At 29.8% G+C, this 24,117-nt stretch overlaps 2 protein-coding genes across 3 annotated transcripts; one reads left to right on the forward strand and one right to left on the reverse strand.

The window, feature by feature from the left end:
- Positions 1–7,201: 7,201 nt before the first annotated feature.
- Positions 7,202–11,529, forward strand: LOC101492376 (outer plastidial membrane protein porin). The gene is made up of 6 exons (XM_004489109.4): positions 7,202–7,409; positions 7,527–7,594; positions 8,789–8,899; positions 9,841–9,927; positions 10,104–10,312; positions 10,929–11,529. The coding sequence occupies exons 1-6, from the start codon at positions 7,361–7,363 to the stop codon at positions 11,233–11,235; spliced, it is 831 nt and encodes a 276-aa protein (XP_004489166.1). The 5' UTR covers positions 7,202–7,360; the 3' UTR covers positions 11,236–11,529.
- Positions 11,530–13,230: 1,701 nt separating this feature from the next.
- LOC101491808 (serine/threonine-protein kinase PBL34-like) lies at positions 13,231–17,967 on the reverse strand. Of its 2 annotated transcripts, none has more exons than XM_004489107.4 (6): positions 17,611–17,967; positions 16,197–16,531; positions 15,962–16,097; positions 15,139–15,278; positions 14,930–15,053; positions 13,231–14,145 (listed from the first exon to the last, which is right to left on the reverse strand). In XM_004489107.4, the coding sequence occupies exons 1-6, from the start codon at positions 17,795–17,797 to the stop codon at positions 13,637–13,639; spliced, it is 1,431 nt and encodes a 476-aa protein (XP_004489164.1). In that variant the 5' UTR covers positions 17,798–17,967; the 3' UTR covers positions 13,231–13,636. The 2 variants fall into 2 exon arrangements, with proteins under 2 accessions (XP_004489164.1, XP_004489165.1); XM_004489108.4 differs by having other exon boundaries at positions 15,139–15,275; positions 17,611–17,936.
- Positions 17,968–24,117: the final 6,150 nt, after the last annotated feature.

Here is a 24,117-nt window from a genome sequence, read left to right on the forward strand (position 1 = left end):
AGATGCTATCAACATACTAATTAATGTTGTTATATATAAACAATTTTTTTTTATTTGCAAAAGAGATAGTAAATATCATCATAAATTCACACAATTGTAAAGTCTAAGAATCGAATCATAGATAAAATATTTTTATTCGGATTCTTTTTACATGTTTACTGTTAGCTTATTATTTTCAAAGTTTAATAAAACACTAATTATTATTTTGTCAATAATACACCTAACAATTTATTCTAGAAAGAAACAATAAACGAGATTAAAAAAATAGTTAAAAGTATCCTACAGAAAAAAGATAAATAATTTCATAAAAAATAACCAAATTTATTGATTTTCTTAATATTTAAAAATAACATTAAAACAACAACTAAAAAAAGGTTTAATTTGATGACTATGACACTTTCTTTTGACAAAGATATATATAAAGTACGATAAACTTTTATTTTGTTTTTATATATGTACATCTCATAATAAATTATATTATATGATATATCATTAGTACTGAGAAGTTGATTAAATAATTTCTTAAAAGGATCTTTGTGTGTTGTCACTTCGAAAAAACTGGAACACACGAAATAACCCTTTTCCATAAAGGATACTCTAGTGCGAGTGTCTTCGTTAGTCTCACGTGTCATTGTCTCAACGGGTTCAATTAGTTTCCCCGTTGTTTTTTTCTCCAACCAAGATCACAAAATCATTTGCACAAACACTAATTAATGTGTGCAACATACCTACAAGTCAACTACTAAAATTAGGGAAGGACGGTGAACTCTCAATCAAGATTCCAGATGAGAATTATCTTGTAAGTTAAAACTGATGCCAAAATCATTTATTGAAACTCTTTCGTAATTGGAGTGTAATTCATTTAGGGAGACATTATTATGAGTATGCTTTTGAACATGTTAAAGACTTACATATCATGCGTACAATAAGCTCTTAGAATTAACTAATATTTTGTATCTCCTTAATCCAAAGTTACAAAAAGCTAACAAATGTTTAAGTTTGGATCTTTATGCATGGTTTGTCTCACAAATACTAGGGATCCAAAATAATATTCACAATTGTTGGTAGCATATAATTTCCCATATGTCTTGATGAAGCTGCGTGTAATAGTTCATTGTTCATTTGGTCACTATGCTCTAATTTTAATAGACATTGATCTCATTGAGTAATCTATGTGGTCACATTCTCATTGAGTAAATACCCTCCAAGTTTTTGGAAGGTGAGAATAAAATCAATCTAGACAATGATATTATCTTGGTTGATAATAAGTTAATTGTGGATACATCTAAATTACAAAGGTATAAACTTAGTAAAAAAATGAAGCTTTCTCTAAAGAGAGATCATTACTACTATCAAATTAAAGGTGATCTTAAAAAAAATTAGCTTGGGTTTTGGTTTTCTCCTTCCGTAGTTTTGCTCTTTGTATTCCTTTTTTCTTTTTCTTTGTTATTTTATTTTTTTTATCAATAATTTGTTTATACTAATGGAAATTAAAAAAAAATTATTGTGTCTGTTTGTCAATTTTTTATTTTATTTCTTAAGTGTCGATATTAAAAGTCTCATAAATTTAATCATCTTCATTTTCAAATTCAATTATATATAATTTTGCTTCAATAGTACGACAAGAATAAAAATGGTGTGCAGGCATTGAAATGAATTATTTTTACAAAATTGGTGAGAGATAAAGAGAAAACGTAAGAGTAGAAATAGATAGTAGAATGAGTGTGGTGGAGATGATTCAAACTCAAGAGGTTATACCAAGGCAAAGTGCACGAAAAACTCATGCGGTTAAGCATGGTAACAAACTAACAAAATCCATACATGCAGTTACCGACTTGAACCCGTCCTAAAATGACAGGGAAAACTCGTTTTGAATAGGTTTAAGTTCGGGTTTGAGTTTTCCCCGATTTTAAAAGATGGGGTGGACGTTTTGACTAGGTTTAAGTTCGAGTTTGGGTCTTCAAATACAAACTCTTAAATAAAACCATAAGTTAGAAAACCTCTTGTATAAACCCTAATGAAATAAATGAAGAATTTCATAATACTTTATATGCTAGGGTCGGGGATGGTTTCAGTGTTCAAGGCGAAGGACGATTTTTTTTAATAGACTGACAATTTTTATGCAGAATTGAGTGATGTGGGTATACCTCATCTCTATTGGTTATGGAGTTGGGGTTCTTCTTTTCAACCCCGTCGAGGATTAGGAAGGGGAACGAGGAAGTATTAAAGAGTTAGGGACGGTGTAAAAGTCGTCCCCACCCGACTTGTTGCCAAGCCTACACGCGGTTGGCCTATTTTTATCCCTAAGTGTAGTACATGAAGCAGTGAGTGTAACCAATCTACGTCTAGGCATGGCAACAGGGCAGGTCAAAGGCGGATTATGCCTCCCCCACCCCGCATTCGACTAATCAAAGCAAATCCACACCCACCTCCGTTTTTTAGTGAGTGTGAAATTTATATGCCTATCCCCGCTTGCAACGAGGGTCGGATTTCTCCGCTCACACCCACACTCATTCATATATATAAAATTATAAATCTAAAATCATATTTATTATAATTAATATAATAAAATAATTATTATTAGACAATAATAAAATTTTAAAATATTTTCTATAGATATGATATTATAATTTTTAATATTTTAAAAAAATATGTTGTATATTCAATATGAACATGTATCAATAATCAAATTCGTTACTGCTCCCAAATCTTAATTTCCGAAAAAATCTGCACCAACATTCAATTAAAGCGGTTTTTTTGGCTCAAATTAAAACGGGTTCGATGGGTACCTGCGAATGCGGGTTATGTTGTCATCCCTATCAACATCCATAAATATATACATCAAAAAGATTAGATAATAATAAATGCCATTATATTTATTAATTAAGGATTAAATATTATAGAGTAGTAATGGCCATTGTATTTATTAATTAAAAATTAAATATATTTTTAGTTCTATAAAATTTTGACCTTTTGGTCACTATTTTGATTTTATAGGCACTTTTTATTTCTATAAAAAATTTATTTCTATAGGCACTATTTTGATATCTCTTTATATTTTTAGTCACTATTTATATTTTTAGTTCTATAAAAAATTTCTTTATTTTTAGTCACTATTGTGATTTTATAGGTACGTTTTGAATGACTAAAACTATCGATTTTTTATTTTAATTTAAAATAGGAACTAAAAATGAATAAAAAAAATTTAGAGATTAAAAAATTAAGAATTTATTTATAGAGACAAAAATTTAAAAATTAAAATTTTATAAAGACTCAAAACTTATTTATTGAAAGAAAAAAAATTATTTAACTCATTAGTTAATAGTTATAAATGAAAGTTTTATTTTAACCTAAGATTTTAAGGAGAAATGAGAAACGAACGGGATTGAAATAGAGTTTACGAATGATTGTTTCAGTCAATATTAGTTTAAATATTCTTGATCAATCGCCATTAATTAAATCTCATTAACCATTTGTGTTTAACTATTTGATTATATGTAAGAGATTATAAATCATATAAAATAATAAATTTATCTATGTGACATGATAAATTATTAGACATGCTTAAAATAAAGTATAGACAATTCAAACATTGGTATTCTTGAATATAGATTTTGTTGATGTATGTAGATGTTTACTACACTATTTTTTCCTTCATCAGATTTACTGTATATTTTTTACTTCCCCGTAGTTTTATCCCTTATAAATGAGATTTTTATTTTAACCATAAGATTTTCATGAGAAATAAATGGGATGGAAATAATGTTTACCAAATATTATTTCGGTCAATATTCAAATTTAAATATTCTCGATCAATTTGTCATTAATTAAATCTTATTGACCATGTGAGTCTAACTATTTGATTATATATAAGAGATTATAAATCCTATAAAAATAAATTTTTTCATGTGACATTATAAATTATTAGACATGCTTAAAATAAAGTATAGACAATTCGAATATTGATCTCCCTAAATATAGATTTTGCTGGTGTATATAGATGTATATTGCACTATTTTTTCCTTCACCAATAGTTTTATCCCTATGAATTTTCATAGTAAAGTTTTTAACGAAATAGAAGTTTGTATCCTTGAGAATTGTTTTCTTGGATTTTGATATAATCCTCCTAAACATTTTGTATTTTCTTTTTACTTTTACTTTTAATAATGTTTTAGAGTGTTGCAAACGATATATATAATTAACTTAGGGGTTCAACATAGATAGAATATATGATTAATCATGTGATATCTTTGCACTACGTTTTTTTTTATAAAAAAAAAGTAGAGTATGAATCATTTCACTCTTTACCATTTGAGTCCCATCCGTAGTGTATTTTATGAAAATGATATTTATCGCAAATAATGTATCATAAAAGCCTCACTTAGAAATATATTGTTAAATATATTTTTAATTCCTATAAAATTTTTATATTTTAATTTTAATCACTATAAAATAAAAATACAACTTTTAGTCTCTGCAAAATTATCTCGCCAATAGTTTTAGTCTTTGTTGAAATAAAATATGTTTAATTGTTCTTCAACTTAAAACATTTTAAATAATCGTTTTGTAAATATATTTAGAACATTATAAAAAATTATTTCGTAATGGAATTTTTTTTAGTTTTTATGAATTAAATATAAACTTTTTAAAGGTATAAAAGTCAAGATAAAAGTAATGAAAATATAAATTTAAAAATTAAATTTTGAACTCATTTTTTATGGGTTAATTTTTTATATAGTTATAAATATATTTGGAAAAAATTAATTCAAAAAAATATTTTTATTTAACAGTAAAGACTAAAACTATATCCATAAATTTTTTATAAAAACTATAAAATATATTTTTATTTTATGAAGATTAAAATTAAAAAATTGAAATTTTTTAAAAACAAAAATTATATTTAACCAAAAAATATATATCTTAACAATTAAAACCAATCACTTAAATTCATAAATCACTTGTGTATTGGTTAGTGGATTCTTCTTGTTTAGGTGACTCCTTCGAGTTTTTTTTAGACAAATATCATTGCTTTTTATTGTAAACATGTCTAATAACTTATGGCATGTGTTTTTGGTAGTTAAAATTGAATGAAAAATATTACAAAAAACATATATTTTATATTATTTTTATACTTATGATAAATAGTATACGTGGCTATTTAATTTAATTTCTATTAACGTTTTAGGTTTATTTTTTTTTTCTTTTCAATATGGTCCATTATTTTCATTTTAAGTGACAATTTGATCTTTTATATTTTAAAATATAAAAAATGATATCATTTTTTTTACAAAAATTTAAAAATTTCATCAAATTTTTCAAACAAAATCTATAAAATTAATTATATTTTTTAATATAATATAAATTTAATCAAATTCGTAACTCAAATATTCAAATAAACTCATATTTTCATTTTTTATTTGATGTTGTTAGAGATGAAAATATGAGTTTATTTAAAGATTTATGTTTTGAATTTAATGAAATTTGCATTATATTGAAGATGATAATTAATTTTATGAGTTTCGTTTGAAATTTTTAATTAATTTTTACAAAATAAAAAAAAAGATAACATTGTTGACATTTTAAACATAAAAAATCAAATTGTCATTTAAAATTAAAATAAAGAACTAAATAAAAAAAATAAATTAAATAAATAACTAAAACGTTAACTGAAATCCCGTTAAAGTATCACAAATGTTATTTAGCCGAGTAATTGAAGGGCGAATAAATAATCAATATATTTTATGTATAATCTCACAAACAATAACTATTGTGATTAAGATTTTTTTTTTTGACAGTGATTAAGCATGTCTATATCAAATGTATCCCGGACTTATTAAAAAAAATGAAGTGTATCCTAGCGTTTATTTTATTGATTAATTAAATCAATTAATGTATATACTATTCGAATTAACTTGTCTAATATTTAATATTGTAAAAACAATGAAAATATAAGTTATATTAAAAAGTTAATTTTTTTTAACGGAGTGTTATAAAGTTAATTAAAACTAATAATATTTTGTAAAGAAATTGTTAACAAATGAAAAATTTCCTTTAAAATATCATCATACATTTGACCGTATGCTAAACATAGACACTGAAAAATATATGATTTATTTTTCTTTTAAAAAAATGAAATAGAATTTTCTTCATAAAAAAAATGGAAATATAACATTAAAAAAAATTTAAATATGCTCTTTCCTATTTATTAAAACACGATCAATTATTAAATCTAATAATATTTTGGAAATACATATTAACAAATGAATACATTTTTCTTTTGAATACATACACTAAATGAAATATATATTTTATTCTTCTAGAAAATGAAATATAATACTTTTTTTCGTAAAAAAAAGGATATATAACATTTGAAGAATTTTTTTAACGTATACTTTTCCCTATATGTTAGAATAGGATTAATTATGTTAAAAATTAACAAATAAATAAATTCCCTTGTATCATTATGAATGCGAATACATGCACTAAACCTGGACACATTAAAAAAAACGTATATTTTATTATTTATAGAAAATGAAATATCATACACTTTTCTGTATCAAAAAGTAAATATAAAATTTAAATGAATTATTTTAAGATATATTATCCCCTATATGATAAAATAGGATTAATTATTGATTAGAAATTAACAAATGAAGAATTTTCCCTTATATATCATTATGCATTTGAACACATACACTAAATATGCACACACTAAAAAAAATATATTTTATTCGTTCTAGAAAATGAATTATAATACATTTTTTATGTAAAAAACAATATAAATTTAAAGAAAAATATTTGAAATATATTTTTGTCAATATATTAAAATAAGGTTAATTACTAATTAAAAATTAAAACTCAATAAACATAATAAATTAATTTTATATAGCAACAATTTACAATTTTCTTACATTAAAATAAATCACAGGATCAATTTCTTAGGTTAATTCATAGAATATATTTACAAAGGTCTATATAGAATCACTTGACTAGATGCACGAGTAGAAAAAATTTACACTATATATATGAATTAAATTCTAAAATAATCTATTTGATGAATAATAATAAATATCTTTTAATAAATAAATAATATAAAATATTATCCATAAAAAAATATTTCAATTCTTAAAAATTTTATTTCAATAAATATTAAATAACAAATAACATTAATAAAATCCTGTCCATAAATTTTCTAAAAAAAAAATCTTGTCCATAAAGAAAGGGTAGAATTAGGGTTTGGGGTTATATATTTATTTGGGGAAAAAGCTTAGTTTTGATTTCATTCATTCATTCATTCGCATCACACAGTCTCAGCTTCTTCACCTCTTTTCTCGATCCTTCATTTCCACCGAAACAAGCCATGGCTAAGGGTCCAGGTCTCTACACCGACATCGGCAAGAAAGCCAGAGGTACTCTCTCTCTCTCTCTAGACCGAACTTTGTGTTGTCGAAATTCTGATTCCATTTCTTTAGGTTTTTTTTTTGTATCTATGTTTAATTGATGAAATTTGTGATGGATTTTTGTAGATCTGTTGTTCAAGGACTATCACAGTGATCAGAAATTCAGCATCACCACTTACTCACCAACTGGAGTTGTGAGTGGAATTTTTTTAAACAAATTCATTTTTCACTATTCTGTTTGTTATTTGGTGTTCTATGTTATTTGTATGAATAGTAATAATTAATAGTGACGACGATGACGATGTTGGTAAAATCAAGGAGCTGGTTGAAGAAAATGGGATGGTTTAGTTGGAAGATTTGTTTGCTTCTACAGTGGCTTATGGTTTTTTTAAAAGGATCTAATTAAGCATTTTTATGTTATTTAGAAATGAAAAAATGGCTTATGTTTGTGATGCTTTGGTGTTCCGCTGTGGGTTTTTACTTTTTATCTATGTAGCACTGACACCTCTCATCAAAGATGTGTCGACTTCGACACAAAAATTTGATTACATTTAATTAATTAATTTTCTCAAATTTTTACCCAAGTGTTAGAGTCATAGCTTTTTAGTTTTTCACTTGCATTTTTTGTTTTTTAGTCATTTTCTGAAGGGATTGTAGTTTTATATAGCTTCCTTTTCTCTAAATGTTGTTTTAGTTTTGCATGGTGGGAATGACCTACAAGTGGAAATTGAGTTATGTTATTTTATAACGCAGTGTATCAACTAAACTTGATTTATGTTTTAACCATTTTTAGATTTTAGAAATAGACTTTTCTGATTTATTATTAATTTTAATGTTAACATGGAGTATTCTTGTCCCTTTCAATACATCACCGTCCTTTTTATTGAATAGTTTTCCGTGTTTAGTTTTGCTACACACACATTTATTATTTGTAGTTTAACTTTTATATCACGCTGACATATTTAACTGATATGCTTCATAAATTTTGAGCTAGAACTCTGTTTATTGTCCATTGTTGGTTGTTTAAGGCTTTAAATCTAGAGATGATTATTTATGTATTTTTATCAGATTTTATAGTTTTTCCATTACAACCGCGGCTATCTTTATTATAGCAGCTGCTTTCGGATTCACTCTGTGGTCATAACATTTTAGTATGGCTGCTTTTCCCTATGTTCTGCCACAGTCTACTTTGGATACTATTTATTCCCTTGTTTTTTAACATCACGAAATAATTTTTTTTATATTTAGTACTAATGTTGTAACATGTTCATAGCAAAAAGGAATCACATAACAGATGTTTATGTAAAGTATCGGGTGCAGTTACATGATTTAAAGCCAATGTTTAGCAATTTATGTCTTAACACACATTTTTTTGTCTTGTGCTATAGGCTATCACTTCATCAGGTACAAAGAAAGGTGAACTGTTTCTGGCTGATGTTAATACCCAGTTGAAGAACAAAAACGTCACCACTGATATCAAAGTTGATACAGAATCTAACGTGAGTTTTGCATTCCTTTATTATTCTCTGCTGTTGGCAGCAATTGAGATCTATACTTGTTTCTGATTTGCATGCCTCTACAGAACTATCAAACCAATTATTTTTTTTTGTTTTACCACTCTTGGAAGGTGTCTCCACAAGAGTCTGTTTCTTGGTTTATTATATTTTAGGATAGCATGTAGAATTATTATGTCCGACATTGAATACATTGAATTGTTTTATGGAGATCACCTTTTAACTGTACATTTTTAGGTAAGCCTAGTCAAGCTTTTCTTACCATATATATATATATCATCCTATGTATCATCCTATGTATGCAAGGTTTAATGAAAGTACTATTTAATTTGCAATTATCTATTTGTTACTGTTTGTCTCAGATTAATTATTTTTACATTGAAAGCTTCAAAACAAATTTATGAATTGGTTAAGTGTATATATCAGAATTATAATATAGATATGTTAAAAATATCTGGCCATGATCATAAATGTTTGGGCCTCTTTTAATTATGTGTAGTCTGAGGTTGAAATACTTTATCTTTCTTTCAGTGTCTTTTTGTCTACAAACGACCTTATTCCTTTCATTTGTAAGAGTTTGTTTGAATATTGGTTAGTTTCTTTGAATACGGCAGCCAGCTAATGATCCGAAATATGTGCTTATTTTACTGTTGAAATTCTGTAGTTACTAAAATATATGCGATACTCCTTTGCTTCTGCATATCATGTGCCCGCAATACAGAGTGGAATATGATGGTTGCTGTTGTTTGATGAATTAACTTTGTTTCTTTTGTCTAGACCTGTTTTTTCTTTACATGTAAAACCAGACAAAATTCTTTTACTCTTGGTAGTTAAATTTAATTTTATCTGAAGATACTTGGACCTATTATGACCTCCGTATTACTATGATCATTTCACTGAAGTTGATAATTGCTTGTACATTCCAGCTTTTCACAACTATCACTGTCAACGAACCTGCTCCTGGTGTGAAGGCTATTTTAAGCTTCAAAGTCCCTGATCAGACTTCTGGGAAGGTAAGATTTCAACCATTTCACATAAACAAGCTTTCAAAAATTAAAGAAAATCTAGTTCTAAACAGTGAAAATTACATAGTTTGAGGAAGAAAGCTAATTAAAATTGTCTAGATAGCAGAGCTCTTGCATCTTATTCCTTTGTGGCAGTAAATTGTGTACTCTGTTTTATGGAACAGGTGGAACTACAATACTTGCACGACTATGCTGGATTGAGCGGCAGCTTTGGGTTGAAAGCAAACCCAATTGTTAACTTATCTAGTGTTGTTGGAACTAATGTTCTTGCTATTGGTGCTGATCTTTCTTTTGATACCAAACTTGGGGAGTTGACAAAATCTAATGCTGGACTGAGCTACGCCAAAGATGACTTGATTGCCTCATTGACTCTGTGAGTAACTGTTGCTTCTCTATTCTGGAGTATTTCCAGTTTACTATCTGCATTTATTTCACTTCAACATGAATGTTAGCCATTACGTGTGGGAGTTATGGAGTTTCCTAATTAATCTATTGACACATTTAGGGTACATTTGTCATAGATTATGAAAGTAATCTTTGGTATTCAATAATTTAGAGATTTTATTTTAGAGATTATAAAGAAAAGTAGATATTATTGTGTTTGATTACTATAGACGAAAATCATATTTTTTAAATCATCTATTGAAAACGACTTTTAAGAGAAGCTACTCACTCACAATAGCTTCTCATTTGAAATAGTTTAGATTTTTTTTCGGTTTTTTATTTTTTTAATAATCTGTGACAAACGAATGAAAATTCCTAAAAGTGGTTATTTTTTAATACAAAAGTGGATTTTTTTCTTCTAAAAAATACTGACAAAATGGACTCTTAAGTTCTTAGTTTTTTCTGTTTTTGCTTTTGCTATATTCCACCGTTCCCCTGAAATATACCTGTTTACTTGTGTACAGTCTTTGAGCTATTTCTGTTGTTTTTGTATTGGATGATAGTGTGTTTATATGCTTTATAATGTGATTCTTTCTTGTGTGTAGGAACAACAAAGGTGATGCGCTGAATGCTTCATTCTATCATCTTGTTAACCCCTTGACCAACACTGCTTTTGGTGTTGATGTGAATCATAGATTCTCAACCAAAGAGAACACCTTCACACTTGGCACCCAGCATGCATTGGATTCATTGACCACAGTGAAGGCTCGCGTGACCAACGCTGGCAAGGCAAGTGCTCTTATCCAGCACGAGTGGCGTCCCAAATCACTCTTTACCATTTCCGGTGAGGTAGACACCAAGGCCATTGAAAAGAGTGCTAAGGTTGGATTGAGTTTGGCTCTCAAACCCTGATAATTTTGATCCATCCTGGCAAGAAATTGAGGTAGGGTTTAGGAAAACCATATAGTTTGTGGGATTGATGTTGGTTCTCTTCTTGGGTAAGAAGTGTTCATGGTTGTTTTCTTTGCAGTTGACCAATTCAACATTGTAGAAAATAAATAGGTTTTTTATGAACCAAATGTTACTTTCGAATGTTTACAAGCTAGCCACAAGCTCAGCACGCCTCTTTTATTGAACTGAGAATTGGTACTCTTGAGTTTTGATGGCATTTTTTGGATTCATATATTATCGTAATTTTTTGCGGAATTTATTTGCATATATATTGTGGTTTGATTAATGTTTTAATATCTCGATTCTCGTTTGCAACGTTGAACGTGGAAGGCGTTTATTTTTGGTATGTTTTAAACTATTTTTGGAAATGTTATGCAATGTGTATTTGAATGCTTTCTTATATTGGAATTTTAAATTCTCATCCCCTATTCCAACATTTTAAGATTTATTTTATTTTGGCAAACAACTTCCAAGAACTTTTTTTAAAGCACCGACTATAGAAGTTTTGATAGTCATTTTAAACTTGTAAAACGAAAAGGCATTCTTGATTAGCCCTTGTAATAATTCAAATAATAGAGTCTATGGTTGGAGAGTGGTGTCTATGGTGATGATAGACCATGTGGCGGCTCAGAGGAGCTTTAATGGTGGTTTGGTTGGTGGTGCAGTTGTGATAGTGTCATCTGGTGATGAATAACGGTTTTGGTAGCAACTAGTTATGGGGTGCAGCTTTGGTTGCTCTAGCCGAATCTGTATTTTCTGTTTGTAAGAAGTTGGTTCATGCTCCACAAGGGTGTAGTTTTAACTTCTGCTGCAAGCGTTTGAAGTATGCCTCAATCCTGACTAGTCTTTAAAACCTAAGTTACCTAACTCGTAAACTTTCTACTGTAAAAATAAAAAGTTACCCTATAGCTACATGCTCAACGTCTTCAAAACATAGTTGAGTATTGGTTACAACATACAATATAGTCAAACAAACATTCTGTATTCAGCGACTTGATCAACTTAATCTTCAATATTAGCTAGGTCATTCAGCTTTTTGGTTGAATTACATTGATCAGCATTCTACATCTTTGTTACCAAATAATGGACCATCAAACAGACTTTGGTAATGGAAAGCAAATTTCAATTATATGAAAAGCTATTGCTTAAAAAATTATATGATTATTGTAAGAATTCTTAATAATCATACCCTCAAACTTGCAATATTTAATACATGTCTTACTAGCATGTAGATAAGTTAATCATCTGGAGTGTCCCTCTAAAAAAACCATTTATTATGTTGCAAATTTATTTGACACTTTCTTCTCTCACCCCTTATGTTCTCAAATATATGTCTTGATTGGTTAATTCAATCGTGTAAAAATTTAGGACTTTTGAGTGTAAAAATTTAGGACTTTTGAGTAAACATGGAGGAGAGAAGAAGCTCACAACTTATTTAACTCCATATAGAAAGCACATTGACAACCCCAAGTCTTCTCAAAAGCCTCAAATTTTATCCAAATTGATCAATTCAAAGATGTATTTGAGCTCACGAAGGGATAAGAGAAGAAATACCCTTACAAGCTAGCCAACACCGCATAGAAATTGTATGGCCCAAATTTTGTGAAAAACAACCAATACACACTCAGATTATACAGGTTTTTTCCATCATTGTTTAGTCCGAGTGTGTATTGTAGGAAAAATACACTTTCAAATGGAGAAAAATCTGTGACTGACAATACACACTCAAACTACATAGATTGTGTGTGTCTTTTTTGTCCTGAATGTGTACATCCAAAGTACTTTTGGGGGTGAAAAAAGTTGGACCTAAAACTTTATGTCACTCAACTTGGGAGCCTCAATATCCCAACACCTTTGCATGCAAAATTTTAATGAATAGAATCATGATTACAATACACAGATATTGATAATCCATAATGAACAAGCAACTAATCCAACACATTAGTAATAATAACCTAAGGAAAAGGATAACTAAAAATTAAATCCAGAAATTTAGAAGTCCTTCAAAGCTAGCTCTATAGCATGTTTCTCTTACAAGTATGACATTTGATTACATTAATAATATAAGTATTTACTGATGAGTACATTGACCAATGAGTATGTAAATATCTATGAATAACAGCATGAACTAACACCACCATTTGTTTTCTTTACAAAAAAAAAAAAATACATTATGAAAGGAAGAAACCCTATGAAAAGGTGGAAAGTGTATAACAAATTCACATTGACAACATATAACTTAGTGATTTCTAATGTTTTAGAAAGGCAAATTGTCAAAACACAACAGTTTCTGTTGAGCTAATTGCTTAGGTTGAGGGAGCCGAATGAACAGAGAATCAAATTAACGAGCGAATCACGATTCTTATCCATTAGGTTTTGGTGACTTGGTGTAATGACGATACGGAGAACCATGTTGACCATTTGGACTCGACAAGATCCTTACGGGTTGACCCTTTCTTGATAAAGAAGTTAACTGTTTTTGCATACTGTTTTTAGAATTCGGCATGGACATCGTACGATCTACTCGAACAACTTGAAAATGATAAGATGCGATAGCCATATCCTTGAGGTTTTGCAAAGGCTTTAGAGCTTGAACAACTTGACTCATCATAGGTCTAACTTTTGGATCACGGCTAAGACACTGAGCGGCTAGTTGGGCAGATTTTTGTGCCCCTTTGATCGAGAAGTGACCTTCAAGACGAGGATCAATTATTTGGAATAACAATCTTCGGTCTCCAAGTACAGGTCTTGCCCATTCCACAAGGTTGTGTTCTCCGTTTGGTCTATTCTTATCAACAGCTCGCCGACCAGTGAGCATTTCAAGTAGCACAACTCCAAAACTATAGACGTCGCTTTTTGATGTCAAATGACCTAATTAGAATAATCAGCTTAGGTCAAAATGAAAACTGCAAGCGTGTGGTGCAATGATGCAACAAAGTTATAGAATGATTTTGTATCTAAAAAGTCAATATAAGGGCCCTTTTTGTTTGAAAAATATGTTATGTTTTAACTAATAATTACAATAATGTCATATTGCTTTCACTTTATTTTATATTTTCGAAGATTTGTATAAGACAATTAAAACAATTTACAAATCTTTGAAAATTAGGAAACAAAGTGACAATATATTTATTGGTAACATGATCATTTGAATGTTTAGATTTGTCTTACAAGGAAAAGTTCTTCTAACTACTACAACTGAGGGTTCACAAAGTAGTAAACAAAAACAATCTAACATGAAAGGAAAAAAATGTATAAAACAATTTACAAATATTTACCATTTATTATGTCAATTCATCATGCATACAAAATCTTAAATTTATACTACCGAATAAAAGGGAGAAATTTATTACAGGTCATAAAACTTATAACAAGCAGAAATTTAGGTTAAAATTAATATTAATGCAACAAAAGAATCAATTAGCAATCTAGAGTTCTGTAGCACCAACACTTCTGATTAAACGCGTGTTCAATGTCCGACACATGTCGGTGTTGAACACCGACACGACACACATGTAATTACTTTCAATTAATTCATTTTCTCAAATTATTACCAGTATCTTCATGTTAGCTTCAATGCTTCATCGACCTAGTGCCTCAATCAAGTTATATAGTTTAAAATTTATGAAACAGAAATTTAGAAAAGGAAACTAACCGGTCATAACATACTCAGGAGCGGCATAACCATATGTTCCCATAACTCTTGTTGATATGTGTGTCTTTTCCCCTTGAGGACCATCTTTGGCAAGTCCAAAATCAGAGAGCTTTGCATTGTATTCCTAAAAACAAATTTCGGTTTTATGTTTTGAAATTGGAAGAAGAATAGAAAATAATTAAAAACCTTTTTCCAACGAACTAACGTACTGCATCTAATAGAATATTGGATGTCTTGAAATCGCGATAGATTATAGGCCTTTGAGCTTCTTCATGAAGAAAATGAAGACCTTTTGCGGCTCCAAGAGCGATTTTCATTCTGATAGACCAAGGAAGAGGCAAGGACCCTTCTGCATAATTCATGGTTGTTACCAGAAAACAATAAATTTCCTTATGCATATGAATTTTCTAAAAACATAGTGCAAAGCAGAAATAAGATACAATTTAGGAAGAGATTCAGTTAATTTTAGTTTTTGTTTTATTGACATATAAAATCCTAGGAACTTGATAAGAGTTAGATCTGAATTAAATACTGTATCAAAATTATGGTAGAACATTGAATAGGAAATGCAAATTTAATGTTTGTATTTAGCAAAGTTGTAGCTACAGCAATAATCAAACTCTTTTTAAACTAAACTTTAAGTGCAGTGTGATAAAAATATGATTTAGGTTCTGTTTGGACAAACAACTTAATTAAACACTTACATCATAATCGCTTATCATATAAGGGCTTATGTATACGCTATTTCTATAACAAAAGAGAAAATAAAGTCAAATTTTTTTCATAAGCTATTCTAGAGAGTTATGGAAATAAGCTGAAAACAACTTATGTACATCTCTTAAGTTATTTCCATAAATTCTCCCAAACCGTCTTATAAGTTCTTATGCAGTAGATAAACTCAAATAAATCAATCTAAACAGGTCCTTAATGTGTGTCAAAAATCTTTAAATGTGCAGCAATGACAAGGGACTGCATACACAAAAAAGCGGTAGTGAAGGCATGCAAATAGAAACAAAAAAGTTCATATCGTACTTCTGAAGAGGTGGTTCTCCAAACTTCCACGGGGCATAAACTGATAAACCAATAATCTTTGGTCATCTTCAATACAGAAACCGATCAATTTAACGAGATTCGAGTGGACAATATCACCAAGAATGTCTAACTCAGCCTGGAAAGGGAAACAAATAAAAACTTCGAATGTTAACGAAAACGGATTATAAAAGAAATTCATCGAAGGGAAAAAAAAGTCGAGAAATAAGTTTCGTACAAGCCACTCTTTGTGACCCTGAAGTCCGTCATGATTGAGGGTCTTTACTGCGACGGTAAGTCCAGTACCTGGTTTCACAGGTGCAGTTCCGTTCTCCTCGATCCAACCCTTGAAGACGCAACCGAATCCTCCCTCGCCAAGAAGACTCTCCGGTCTGAAATTCCTAGTTGCCAACTTTAGCTCATTGAATGTGAATTTTCTCAAATGAGAAGAAACCTTCAATTCCTCACTGAACTTTGGAGTGGAAGGTATACTTTCTGCATTACTAGTTGTAGATGATCCTGGAGGAGCACTTTTTTCCTTTTTTCTTTTCTCATATGCAGATGTTTTTTCCACTAGTAAAAGAAAATATACTAATTCTTATCAATTAAATTCACGACTAAAGAATTAAAAAAACACACTAACATCATATAATCCTGACATCTATGAAGCACAAACAACACAGACACTTGATACATTATTGACACATAGAAGTGATTGTGTACAATGACAAGTGTCATGTCACTGCCAAACATCACACATCAAACACACCTTTAATCTAAAGTGTAGGTGCTACATAACCTGACATTCTATTCTACACTTGGTGCAACTTCATTATTTATCAGCAAGATTGTACAGTAACTACGTACAACTAAGTAGAGTAATGCTAAAGAATTTATCCATAGAAGATCAAGAAAAAAAGAAAAACGTTAAAGTTTCATTATTTTATATCATTACACAATGACCTATAAATGTCAACACTAGTTTTGAATCATAAATAAGTTCATTTTCCTTATGATGAAATCAACAAAAATACTCTTTCTCCTCTACCTTTTAGGTAAGATCAAATGAAGACAGTTCTACTGCTAATACTTATAAAGAGATTATTATGCAGCTGGCAGAAGGTAATGCACAACAGAACATAGTTTTGGAACTTAATTATTTGCAAACATGACCTTGAATTTGCATCACTTCAGTTAACTCAGAACCTATATTGTTTCTTAAAGGCATGCTTGGATTGACTTATTTGAGCATATTTATTAGCATAAGCACTTGTGAAACTGTTTAGGAGAGTTTATGGAAGCAGCTTATAACATGTCCATAAGCTGTTTTTATCTTTTTTTTCATACTCTCCATGATAACTGCTGAAAAAATCTTATAGCTTATATGATAACAAGTTGACTACTTTATTATACCTTCTGTTATAGAAATAGCTTACACATAAACACTTATATTAAGCTATTTATCTAGATATGGCCAGAAACTAAAATTAGCAGCTCAGAGATAAAAAAACAATAGATGGACAGAACAAAACCTAAGACTCTAAGAGTGAAGATTAAAAAACAAATCTTTCTAATTCTACCTAACAGTAATGTGAATCAGAAATTATTTCCAGAAACTAAGGAAATAGGGTATAAAAGGAAAGAAAAATTACCACTATGAGCACTTGTAGTACCACTTATGGAAGTATCAACCTTTGATCTTGAAGGTAAGCACTTTCCAAAGCAACTAAATTTAACACAACACCCAATTTCCTTCTCATCATCATCTTTCTTCATTTTTCCCTTTGACTTCCCAAAATCCAAACTTCCAGCTTGAATTGCATTATTCCTAAACCCCATCTTCCACAAAAACTCTTATAGAAAAATTGACATACTCAAAATTTCACCACAAAGTTTCAAACTTTAGACAAGGGTTATGAAAAAAGACAAAAATTAAAAACACCCAATTCAAGTAAACTCAAATCAAATAATTGAAGGGTGTGAAATTCATGAAAATTATTTATGGAACTGAAAGAACAAGAACATCATGGTTAAAACAAAAGGATCAAAAGAAGTAAACAAAACTAATGATTAAAACAAAGATTAACTCAGTTGAGTCCAAAGGGGGTGTATGGTTGGAAGAGAGATTGCATTTGCATGTGAAAGGAGAGTTTATTTTCAACAACGGGCAGGACGGGCAGGCTTCAAATGTGAAAGAAAGAAAACGGGCAGTACGGGCAAGAGAGAGAAAAGGACAGCCATTTGCTTTTGCTTTTTTGCTGCTTTTCTCTTAATTTGTTTGACTTTGTTTTTTTCATTCTTGAAGAAGATAATATTTTTTTTTTTATTAAAAAATCAATCATTAAATGAAAATCATGTGTTGTATTATTTGATAAATTGATTGATATCCACAATTTTTTTTTTATCTCATGTAACTAAAAAAGATTAAAGACTTAATAAAACATAAGAGAGAAAAAAATTAAGAGCATCCTTTTTCACAGTTTTCTGCTTTTCATCTTTTATAACCTTCAATCTTTCTAAATAAACATTAATCAAATTCATTTGGTTTTATATTATTTACACATTTATGTTTACAAAAACTTTTTTTTTAATTAATTTTTATCTATAAAGTTAAAAATACCAGAAAATTTCTAGATTAATTTATATTTAGTGTATTACTACATTTAATCTATATATGAGTTACTATTTTTAGATATATCTTCTAATTTAGTGACTATCATCTATTAATAATATAAAATAATTTTATATTATTATTCAATGAAAATTTATTATCTTATTGTGTAAATTTATTTAATAATTTTAAAAAAATATTATTATACATTTTAATTTTATTAAACATCAGTATAAAACTAATTTATATTTTATATATATTTTTTTACTCAAACTCTTATAGTATTTATTAAGTTGCATATCTATAAATGTCTATCATTCAAAAACATGTATGTCTACAAAGTGGTAGGCCCTGAAAGCTAACATCATTTGAATTATGCCAAATAATTATTTCATGCGCAATTTTTGTTCTAATGTATATATTATAATATCTTAAGATAAACATATATGTTTAAGATTAATTCACATATATGCCAAAACTGTTTTTCCTTTACATGCCATATCTATTAAGATTAATTCATATAAAATGTTAATGTAAATAGTTTTTATTTGATTATTCATTTATAATTAGTAAAATATTAAAATTATTTAATTTTTATTTTAATCATTTTTAAAATTATATTTTTAAATAATTGTGATGTTTGATAATATAAAATGTTCTATATTAATATTGCATGAGAATTAAACTATATTTATTATCTCATTTTCATGTACGCGAATGGGACAACTCATAACTAGAGCAATAGTATAGTGCATAATGTTTGGTGAGCCAAATCATGAAGGGAGAGACAATGGAATCAATAATTTTTATACGTTCTCTCTCAGCTATATTTTTAAATACATGTTTGGAATTCAATTTTACAAAAATTGTTAATTCAAATAAAAAATTGGAGGTTTTTTGAGAAAATATGTGGAAAAAAAGCTGCCTTTTCATATAACTCCACTAGGCCATTAAAAATGTTGGGTTGGGTTCAGGACGGTTAGCTTTTGTACCCCCATTTAAACTTATACCCTCCAATTTAATGTTTTTTGAGTGAAATATCCAAAATAACCTTAAAAAAATCAGTAAAAGTCAAAATAAGAAAAAATCAAAACAGTTGTACCCCACACTTGAAAAATTCAGAAAAATGAGTTTTTCTGAAAAAAAAGTTTTTACCGGAAATTTTAAGAGGATTGAAATTTTCGGTAGTTCAAAATGCATACCGGAAATTTTGAAATTTCCGGGAAGGTTCATTGGAAAATTGAAAAATCCGGTAGTTCAAAATCAATACCAGAAATTTGAAATTTTCGGATGCCTTCCCAGAAATTTCATTTTTTGAAATTTCTGGTATGCATTTTGAACTACCGGAAATTTCAAATTTCCGGTTTGTTTACCGGAAATTTCATTCCTTTTTGAAATTTCCGGTACACTGTGTAATTTTTTTTTATTGAATTTTGTTAGTGAGGACCAGAGGTGGAAAAACTGACGGTGATCATTCGCGAGTTCGGCCTCCTACACAATCAAATAGGAGAGTTGCTGTTGAAAAAAGGAGAAAGAGAAATGAGGAAAGGCAGGCGCCCCAGGATGAGCAGCCCCAACAAAATCCTATGTTTGATGCAGAACAGGATGAGCAGCCCCTGAATGAGCAGCCCCAGCAAGATCATGTGTTTGATGATGAACATGATCAACAACAGCAACAATTTGATGATGAACATGGTCGGCGGCACCAGCCTGAATAACCCATGTTTCCTGGAGGTCCTTATGATCTTTCTGTCCTTAAAGATTATGAGCATCATATTGCAATTAATGTGTGGAATGGATAGGTTAGTAAATAATTTATTTTATTACATATTATAATATATTTGTAGTATAGGTTATTTTATTACACATTATAATTTATTTGTAGTATAAGATTATAATATATTTGTAATTGTGTTATTTTTAATTAAACAGGATAGACGTGCCTTGAAAGTTGTTTTACATGACAAAAAGCAAGACAAATTCATTGATATTAGATATCATTTACCTGCTCAAATAGATCATTAGATTAATATATTTGGATTACGTCATCTGAGAAGATGTAGTTTGCATATGATTGAGGGTAATATGATATTTGCTTTTGCTGAGAGATGGCACACAAAGACTAGTTCATTTCACCTGCCATTCGGTGAAATGACTATTACTCTTGACGATGTCAGGGATCTTTTGAGCATCCCATGTACTGGAGAGTTTTTCACACCTCCCGCAAATGTCAATGAAGATTTGACAATTGCTGCTGCTGTTGAGTTGTTGGGAGTTGCATATGATGAAGCTGTCACTGAGACTAGGACCAATAGAGGGGCCTCGTATAGTTTTGAGTGGTTGAAAGAGGTATTTTTTAAGAAACTTCATGAACGAAGATATGATTGTGCAGCTAGGGCATATCTACTTCATTTGGTAGGGTGTACCATTCTTGCTGATAAAAGTTTTACACTTGTATCTGTAAAATATCTCTTTCTGTTTCAAGATCTTGATAGTTGTGGTAAATGGGCATGGGGACCGGCTGCACTTGTTGTGTTATATGACTATCTTAGAGATAGTACATTGCCTGCAGCCAAACAGATTGGAGGATATTTATCTTTATTTCAGGTACTATTATATTTATTATACTTATCATTATTTTTTTAATTATTTCATCACCTTAATAATTTTACTACATTTCAATTATTTACAGATTTGGATTTATGAACATTTTCCTGATATTTGTAAACGGGATATGGATGAACATATTTCCTCGATGCCACGAATGTTTCGTTGGACTGCAAAACAAACATCTGGGAATGTTGCATATTACATGGAAAAGTTGGATGCTTTGAGGGATACTGATATTATCTGGGCACCGAATTACGATGAGAACGCTGTGACACGATTTCAGTCTGTGTCATTATTTACAGGATACATTCGTTGGTGTTTCACGATGGTTCCGTATTTACCCGAGAGGTGCATACGACAGTTTGGGTATACTCAACACATTCCTCCTACACTACCGATGCTTGTTGCACGTGATGTGGACGTTGAATGAAGTATGTACCGGAATTCTGTACGATCACTTCGAGCTAAATTGCACCCAGTTGCATATCCACATGAGTGTGTTGAGGGATACATCCAGTGGTATTATAGGATATCTCATCCTCGGGTGATCCCTTATGTTGCTGTATATGCTGGTCCTAGTTATGATGCTGATGCTGGTCCTGGTCCTGGTCCTGATGCTGGTCATAGTCATGATGTTGGTCCTAGTCATGATGCTGGTCCCGATACTAGGTGTACACGGTGTCACGCATTTGGCGGTCTTATACAGCAGAGTTTAGATTTGCATATGGGTGGTCCTGAAGATCAGATGCGTGTCTTATTAGAGATAGCTTTACACATTTCTAGAGGAAGAGATTATCAGTAGTATTATAGTTGTATTATTCGCGGGTTATTTGTTATTCAGACTTATTTTATTAGCGACTTATTCAGACTTATTTAGTTAGTTATTTATTATTCAGACTTAATTAATTAGTGACTTATTTATTATTCAGAGTTATTATTAGCGACTTATTTATTATTCAGAGTTATTATTAGCGACTTATTTATTATTCAGAGTTATTTTTAGCGACTTATTTATTATTCAGAGTTATTTTTAGCGACTTATTTATTATTCAGAGTTATTATTAGCGACTTATTTATTATTCAGAGTTATTTTTAGCGACTTTGTAAAACTACATGTTTTTTATGAAGACAAAAATCAACAATTATGGTCAATGCAACAAGATCAAAAAGAAGATCAAATATCTTCATTAATAAGCTTCAAATCGAAACATTAAATGTTAAAATGTAAAGGTACATGATACAAACCAATATTTCAATTACATGAGAACAAATCATATTTACATATGCATTTAAAGTATTTTCAAAAGTCAAAACAACGTTAACAACGTCTTAAAAATCATATTTTTGACAAAATACATAAGTGTATTCGAATACAGCATCTTATATTCGAATACAAAGCAAGTGAGAAGCAAAAGTCTCAAAGTTGTATTCGACTACGACTATGTGTAGTCGAATACACTGCAAGTCAGAGGCCAAAATCCTTATATCTGTATTCGACTACAACCATCTTGTATTCTTCAACAATATCACCTAAGGCTTTCTTGGATACCACCCAAGTCAATTTCTCAAAGAATGGATTGTTGTGTATATGCTCTTTGCGACCCTTACTTATCTCAAATGAACCTTTGATCTTAATAATTTGAAACTTCAACATGTCATTCATACCATTCCACGCCTTACAAAAATCTCCTTTATTGTGTTTCAAAAATCTCTTCAATGATCAATGAGCAGACTCAACACTAATATTTAAACAAAAAAATACAAAATGTGAAATTTTAATGACATACCTATTAGTCGTAGTATTTCCTAGATGCAATACTCGATTGGTCCATGCTTCAACAAATCTTTCCTTATGAGGATTCAACCATGTGTCTCTGACGTAGTCAAAGAAAATAATATTATCGACACATGCTTGCTCAAATATTTGCAAAAGTTCCTCGTACTCCTTCTCTTCAGAACAATAAACAATTTTCATCCACAACTCAAGAATGGGTTCTTGCATGTCTTTCTTTAATATATACTGTTTGCATTTGGCTCCAACATTTTTGTTAATATGAAGTTGACAGAGTAAATTTGTTGAAGATGGAAATACAACTTTAATTGCATTCATTAAAGCAAGTTCTCTGTCAGTCACAATCACCTGAGGAAATGACGTGTTTGAAACAAACAACTCTTTTAACTTCTTCAATGCCCACCAAAAGTTGTCTTGACGTTCAAAATCCAGTTCTTGCATGTCTTTCTTTAATATATACTGTTTGCATTTGGCTCCAACATTTTTGTTAATATGAAGTTGACAAAGTAAATTTGTTGAAGATGGAAATACAACTTTAATTGCATTCATTAAAGCCAGTTCTCTGTCAGTCACAATCACCTGAGGAAATGGCGTGTTTGAAAAAAACAACTCTTTTAACTTCTCCAATGCCCACCAAAAGTTGTCTTGACGTTCAGAATCCATATAAGCAAATGCAACATTAAATGTCAACCCAATTGAAGTTACACCAACAATTTCAAACAACGGTAACCTATACTTGTTGGTTTTGTAGGTGCTATCCATGATTAATACAAGAGGGAACATGTTCAGCAAAGTTATGAAATCTGGGTGCATCCAAAACATATCCCTCACAACGTTGGAGTCCTCACGAGTCCTGCTCCAACAAGTATATTTCTCAGCTTCAAGTAACGTCAACAAATGTTGCATATCAGTTCTAGGTCCCATCAAATTCTTCCTGTATGTACTTCGTCGCTTGTAAATTTGATAGATACTAGTCACATTCTCCGTATCTCGATCTCTCAAATATGACAAGATGTGTCTCGGTGCAACGTGATATTTTGTCAACTCGTCAACATGTTTCTTATCTTCTTCTGTTAAGCGTCCCATAAATGCATTATTATCAAAAGTAGCTACTAACTCATGGTTGTGAAGTCCACAGATTAAACT

This window comes from Cicer arietinum, chromosome 3 (assembly GCF_000331145.2).
Source record: "Cicer arietinum cultivar CDC Frontier isolate Library 1 chromosome 3, Cicar.CDCFrontier_v2.0, whole genome shotgun sequence".
Lineage (NCBI taxonomy): Eukaryota > Viridiplantae > Streptophyta > Magnoliopsida > Fabales > Fabaceae > Cicer > Cicer arietinum.